Source organism: Saccoglossus kowalevskii, chromosome 6, assembly GCF_978046115.1.
Source record: "Saccoglossus kowalevskii chromosome 6, keSacKowa6.1, whole genome shotgun sequence".
Taxonomy (NCBI): Eukaryota; Metazoa; Hemichordata; class Enteropneusta; family Harrimaniidae; genus Saccoglossus; species Saccoglossus kowalevskii.
In genome coordinates this window covers 25,670,822-25,677,420 of record NC_140646.1, presented here as the reverse complement: position 1 = coordinate 25,677,420, position 6,599 = coordinate 25,670,822, and the positions used below count along the sequence as shown (strand labels likewise).

Below are 6,599 nucleotides of genomic sequence, written 5' to 3'. Positions count from 1 at the left end.
AACGTTGAGGAGAATAAAAACAATTAGAAGGGATTTAAAACAAAGGACAATATATCAAATATTTTGTTGATTGATTTTGCTGGATTTGTTTGTATACAGTCAACTCTTAACTTATATGCAGAACCGGCTAAAAAAAGCAAAACACACACTCAAAGGATACTGTTTATTTAGAAAATTTACAGTCAAATTAGTTTGAAAAAATACCTTTTTTCTTAAACAGTGCAAATCAATATTATTTACTATTTATTATTTACCATTTATGTCAAACTAATTTTACTTATTTCTGAAATGTTGGGATTAGAATTACAAAATATCTATGAATCGAAGAAAACAGTGATAATCCGAGTCAACGTGTATTATTGACTTCCACGTGACCGCGTTCTATCCAATCAATTTGAAGGTCTTGTACCTGAGGTATAATAATCATGAATTAACTACATTGAAATTCTCATGTCATTTTATTATTAGATTTTTATCAAGGAATGATTAATTTACTTATTTCTTCTACTATGTCATCAGGGACGTGGGTTCAGTTGGATATCACTCTTTTTCCGCCTCTTTTGCAGGAGCCAGCAATATTGATTTGGATTATTCTTTAACTGAAACCAGGGAAAAAATTAACTATGACACAGTTACTCGTAACAAGTCTCAAATGTTCAGTTTTCATTGTGAGCACGAGTGACCCACTGATCATAACATTAAGTTGAATGTGCGGGAAGAGATGATGGTATGTTATTTGGTATGTTATTTCCACGTTAAAGCGGGGGGTCGTCATCTGCGCACGCGCGGGAATTGAGTCCCAAGCGACGATAACAACACATGCTAAAAACGCAAAGGCCCTTGGGTAGACGCTTGTTTGTAAACAATTACACGCTATGGCGATCTGCATGCACAGGTGACGACACCCCCACCCCCACCCCCACCCCCACCCCCACCCCCGCTTTAAACCCAATCGGATAGGAAGATATTGAAACTCGTTACTCGATCTTCTACCCCAAAAAATCTAAATATTAAACCTATAGTTTTGCTCGATACAGGCACATTGAGGAGTTTGATAGCGACGCTAATGGCGGTCCGAATCAAACTTTTAAGCATAAGTTCTAACATTTCCCCTAGTTATACAGCATCGAACATTTTTGTCAATCTAGAATCCCTTTGAAGCCATTAGAAATCTGTTTGAACTGGTCGAATATTCCTAAAAAAAGGGATGTTTCAAATATCACCATGGTGGTGTTTGTGTTCATTGTGAATAAAATTATATTCCCAATCTAAACCCGAATGTAACAGTGTTACAATACTCTCAGTAATTATCTGAGACAGCTTTTATAGAACAAAAAATAGCACCTGTGGCACAACACCCAACTCACCCACTTATATGGGTTCCAATGATTGAGCATGTACCATGACTACAGTTGATACATATGCATCTTATCTTGAAATATATGTGGAAGTATGTTCAGCACCCGTCCACAAAATTATTATGATTTTGTACTTTCTGGGTGTTATAGTAAAATCATTCGCAACCCTTACGCATTTGCTATCATTCCTTGGTATAGAATTCAACACACAGTGAGACTTTGTAAGGCCATTGCTTGCACATCAAAGTCAGATAAATGACTTGCATGCTATGCTCAAAATCAATAGTGAAGTTGAGGAACGAGCAAATGTGCAAATGACTGTAAAAAGTTGTTTCCCAATCAGAATACGCCCAGTTTAGATGTTGTTAATATGTTCTTAGCAGTAAGAGTCATTACTTTGATTACATACACCATTAGCCTTACAAGACGAGACCCCGAGTGGTGGCCAGACATAATAAGGAATTTGATTCGTGATTGATCCATTCCTTATATCAGTAAACTTGGTCATGGACACCTGAAAAGTAGAACAAGGTGCCCAACTCATGGACTTGAAATTTGAGGGGGTGGTACCATGGGATATATTTATTTGACTCAAGCAGAAAATTCAAAACTGTATCGATGTGTGACATCATCCTCTGGATCTATAAGCATAAGCAAAAGACGTAATGACTGAATCTTGGTGAACTTGGGCGCATATGCGTTTCCATTATTCCTACTGATTCGTGCACTACTGGGGAAAGAAGCAGCTACATCAAACGTGATAATTTCAGTGATGATCCGTAATTGTGAATGTGGTTTCCACTCCAACTGCCACGTCTAGTAGCAAAGCTGATATGCTTACCAGATGACAGAACTCGCCTCTCAGGCGTGACTTTGTATGCTCAAATTTCCCATCGAAATCTTTCTATCAATAAGGTGTAAAGTGAGTATCAAATTCATAGAAGGGACAATTTGAAATTTTACATATTGAAGCCTTATTTACAACACCTCCTCCCGTCATCTGCGCATGCGTCAGATGGCCATAGCGTGTCATTGTTTACAAACAAGCGTCTACCCATGAGCCTTTGCGTTTTAGCGTGTGTTGTTATCGTCGCTTGGGACTCAATTCCCGCGCGTGCGTAGGGGACGACCCTCCCGCTATAATTTTTCGCAGTCTATGAAAAACTAATTCTATAAGACCTGGTTTGGTCTGCTGTTGGGTGCAAACCTCTCAATAAACTGGTGATGTAAGTAATGCCCAAGAACGTCATTGATTGGGTGTAATTACGGCTTCACTATGTAATATGTAAAATTATTTGATAATTTGGGTATTTTTTGTATTTGTTATGTGATGTGTCATGGCTGTAAGAATACATAAATGAACATAAAAACTCACTTTTATATATGACTGGACTGGTTTCATGAATACTGTATCAAAGCCCATTGATATGTTTTCTTCTTTTTCAACTAGTATAGAAACACTCTGAAACACTGCACTGTATTGGTTTGGTGTACGATATATAGTCGGATTGTCCCCAACGTGAAGATTACCTAAAAAATATAAAGACTATTATTATATATACGTATATTTTAATTAATACATAATTGGAAATAATTGAAAATTCTGAAAATTTATTCCTCTATAAGCAATTTAAAGTCGAAGTTTACATGAGCTACATATACAAGGCATGTTATATAGATGTCTGTACCTCCTGGATGGAAGCAAGATTCCCTGAAAAAGAAAAATCCGTCTTCTTTCAGCCAAGATAAAATATTGATAGCTAATTTATAAACATCACCATCTGCCAAATACATCAACAACCAGTTAGAAAATATGAGATCAGCCCTATATAAAAAGGAACACAAAACTGTCAACAAACAAAAGTTATATAATATATTTTTCTTCTCAGTTTTATTAAGTCAACTTTATAAAATAAAGTTGTGTCTACCATCAAATGGTGATATCAAATACATTGTGACATTGACTGTCCACGAAACGATGTCAAAATTAAATTTGCATGAGTCAATAGAGCTTGGAAAAGTGTAAATCATATTACTTTTTAGTGTGACATCGATGCTACATGTGATCCCACTTTTAAATATGACTGAACATAACATTTATTTATTTAGCAACATCTTGCCTTGACTCGGAGAGTTCCAAGTTGGTGACATCATTCAGTATGAAATCTATATGTTTGTGGTGACCATTCAACTGTTTGTTCTTCTCAAGAAATGTGTCCACGAACTCAACAGCTGTAACATGTCTAGCTGTCCGCGCAAATACACCGGTAAAACGGCTGAAATTAAAGTACAATGTTAAAAAAAATGATAAATGAATGCAATAATTGGGTTTGAGTATAATATGTCTGACATCAGTTTATTTGTGTAAATAAATGATACTTACCCAATACCAGCGCCTAATTCAACCACATCCATGCCATCACATGGTGGTAACATGGAGAGTATTTCAGGTTGTTCGTCCACTGTTAAAACATTAGCTTCTGTGTCCAACATCATATTTTCCAGGGTTGGATCATTGCTGTGGTTTGCCCAGTACTTTCTCATTTGCAGACGAGTATTATCAACTGTATCAGATCCTGAAGATTCTATAATGAGTAATAAAGTGTCATTGCATTTCATATCTTCCTTCGTGCAACTTTTCAACTATGTCCAACATTTCGAGTTACTAAAACTAAAATCTGATATAATTGTCATGTTCATAACTTGTATGACGAGAAACAAAATATTATACATTAATGTTTTAAAAAAAACGCTCTCAGTCACGGATTCGGAATACTAATCAGAGATGTTGTAGTCATTCGTGCTGCACCTGGCGGCGTCACTAATGGATATTTGCTTAGCAACACAAAAAGCATCTATATGCACTACCAATTACTTCATTTGTTTAGGATTCCAAGTATTTTTTGTTTATCTTATAATGGGATTGTAAGTTATACGCAGATTGTCACTGTTCAAGAACTACGAATTCATTTAAAATGAAACTAGTCATATGTCTTATGAAGAAGCAGGGAGGACAAATTTTGTTCGTGTCCTATTTTGGTCCCCAAAATATTACATTATCCATTCAACATACATTATGCCTGTGGACTCGCGTTACATAGTGGTGTAGTGAATGTGACACATTGAAATTGGCGTGAAATTCACATTTTCATGAGAACTAGATAAATCTGTATTTTGAGAACTATATAGCCCATATGTACTCAGGAGGAAGTTTCTTGCTGTTGAAAGGGCATTCACCTTTCCTTCACCATATTTCTCTATAAGAAAAGTGTAAAAATATTCCTGTGTGTAAAAAAGAATATAAACCAAACGCAGAATCTTTGTATGTTTTATTGAAGGTTGTTTTTTTATTCCACATTTATCCAATAAATTAATTATTTGGGTGACAGTGTATTCGAATTAAAAACCAAGTCATTTTAGACCGCCAATAAGCCCTGTGTGTATTCTATTTACTTACAGGGCGGCAGTCGTCGCGCCGCTTCCTGTTCGATATGAGACTCATAGCGACGTATACAATGCGTGTAAAATACATTGTTTAAATGTTGTGGTAAATGTGTTCATGTGGGATACATTCAGTACAACACTCTTGCCAAAACGTTGTATCATAGTACACACAGCGGTTTCACCCAGAATGTAATCGTACAGACCTCCGACAAATAAATGTGTGTGTATGTTTATTGACACTAATTATTAGTTCAACAAATCAAAATAGTCACAGTTTAGTGTAGAAAAAATTAGAATTTCAGGTATGGATTATAAACGATTACGATTATGTGTACATATTAAATCGTAGTAAGTGAATTTTCAAGTAAGTCTCATGTATTCTCTTGTTGATCTTTTCTTGGTGTGTTTGTTTATGCTGCCTTAGTTGTCGAATGTCCACAGCGAGTATAACATAATTTTCACATCTGTCTAACTATTGAGAATAATTATTAGCAATTTAATGTTGACTGACTGTGTATTGCGCATGCGTGGTAATATCCAACGCATAAAACATGTTTTGGGAAGAGATCTTCTAAATCAGTCAATTGCTGTGAGAAACTTCGATCTACAGACATAGAATGGAAAACGCCAAGATGCAGTTTACAATTGCAAGTCACACAGAATAAAGACGAGTGTGCACTCTCGTTAATTATACATAGCGCTTTTGCCGTATACTGGTATCCTCGGGGGCGGACATCCGGGCGTTTCTCACCGCTTGGCAACCCTGGCGGTGAAAACAAAGGCCAAAAACTCGCAGAAAACGGTACTTTGGGATGGTTGTTGAGACCCCCCTGAACAGTGTAACAAGATTAGCCCATGTGTGTAACATAAGTAAATTTGGTTGTTCAGGATTACTTCAAAGTTGAGTTTGTGTTGTTTTCTCGAATTTTCACCGGCTCGACCGGCGTTCCACAGCAGCGCACACAGAGCCCATAGAAATACATGTACAGTGGTGCGCGTCTTAGCAACCTGGAACGTCTTGTGACGTAGCTCCGCCCCCGAGGACGTAAAGTATTCCCTCAACGAACACTTGATATTATCTGATGTGAATGGCGCCCTACAGTGTTGAATGTGTGTTAATGTTTGAGGCCATGACGAAATGTTGAATAATAGTATATGGATAGGGTTTATTCAAAAAGCATTCTTTATATTAAAACTCTGTAAGACAGTATGCTTGGATTATCTTTTTTTAAAATATTTCAAATTAACACTTTCAATTTTAAAGAGCATGTCTTGTTCATTAACGTGGAAAAAGTATAATAACAAGTTTATTACTATTGAAACCTAGTCATTCTCATCTTCAATAGGTTCCTACAATCCTGTACTGATTATACAGAATACAGTATATTTTAGCAACTGGAAATGTGCATCACAGCTTTTGTCAGCCATGAAATTACCGAATGTCTATATGAATGTATGAATGTCTATACTCACCATGTAGAAGGCTATACTTGTTTTCCGTGTGTTCCATTGTAACTATACAGCTGTTTCAGTATTCACTTTTAATTCTCCAGTCCACGACACATCTCCAGTTATGTTAATTTCACTGTTTCAATTTCGAAGGTAACAAACATCTGGTTCTACTAACCCTTCTACGTTTGAGGATTATGTTTATTTTTGGAACCATTTATGCATATTCATGAAATCATTAATCGTGATAACACGGTCAATAATAATAAAATTAGAATAAATGAATTCGTCTTTATATATTTATTAGTCCCCGAAAACGGGGACTTATAATTCGGTCCGTGCGTCCAT

General features: G+C 36.2%; 2 protein-coding genes across 2 annotated transcripts; both read right to left on the bottom strand.

Annotated features, from left to right (window-relative positions):
• Window positions 1-439: 439 nt before the first annotated feature.
• LOC146742186 (uncharacterized) lies at window positions 440-3,168 on the bottom strand. Its single transcript, XM_085500822.1, has 3 exons — window positions 3,047-3,168; window positions 2,734-2,888; window positions 440-599 (listed from the first exon to the last, which is right to left on the bottom strand). Exons 1-3 carry the CDS (start codon window positions 3,150-3,152, stop codon window positions 516-518), a joined length of 345 nt encoding a protein of 114 aa, XP_085356948.1. The 5' UTR covers window positions 3,153-3,168; the 3' UTR covers window positions 440-515.
• Window positions 3,169-3,453: 285 nt separating this feature from the next.
• LOC146742185 (uncharacterized) lies at window positions 3,454-6,362 on the bottom strand. The gene is made up of 3 exons (XM_085500821.1): window positions 6,276-6,362; window positions 3,742-3,943; window positions 3,454-3,634 (listed from the first exon to the last, which is right to left on the bottom strand). Exons 1-3 carry the CDS (start codon window positions 6,310-6,312, stop codon window positions 3,460-3,462), a joined length of 414 nt encoding a protein of 137 aa, XP_085356947.1. The 5' UTR covers window positions 6,313-6,362; the 3' UTR covers window positions 3,454-3,459.
• Window positions 6,363-6,599: the final 237 nt, after the last annotated feature.

Excerpts from the sequence above, each read along its gene's own strand:
- LOC146742186 (XM_085500822.1), bottom strand. The coding sequence starts at position 3,152 with ATGTATTTGGCAGATGGTGATGTTTATAAATTAGCTATCAATATTTTA. Across the intron at positions 2,889-3,046 it reads ATCTTGCTTCCATCCAGGAG|GTAATCTTCACGTTGGGGAC; the intron begins GTACAGACATCT and ends TATATTTTTTAG. Across the intron at positions 600-2,733 it reads CAGTCCAGTCATATATAAAA|TTAAAGAATAATCCAAATCA; the intron begins GTGAGTTTTTAT and ends CCCTGGTTTCAG.
- LOC146742185 (XM_085500821.1), bottom strand. The coding sequence starts at position 6,312 with ATGGAACACACGGAAAACAAGTATAGCCTTCTACATG. Across the intron at positions 3,944-6,275 it reads CAAGTATAGCCTTCTACATG|AATCTTCAGGATCTGATACA; the intron begins GTGAGTATAGAC and ends TACTCATTATAG. Across the intron at positions 3,635-3,741 it reads GAATTAGGCGCTGGTATTGG|CCGTTTTACCGGTGTATTTG; the intron begins GTAAGTATCATT and ends CTTTAATTTCAG.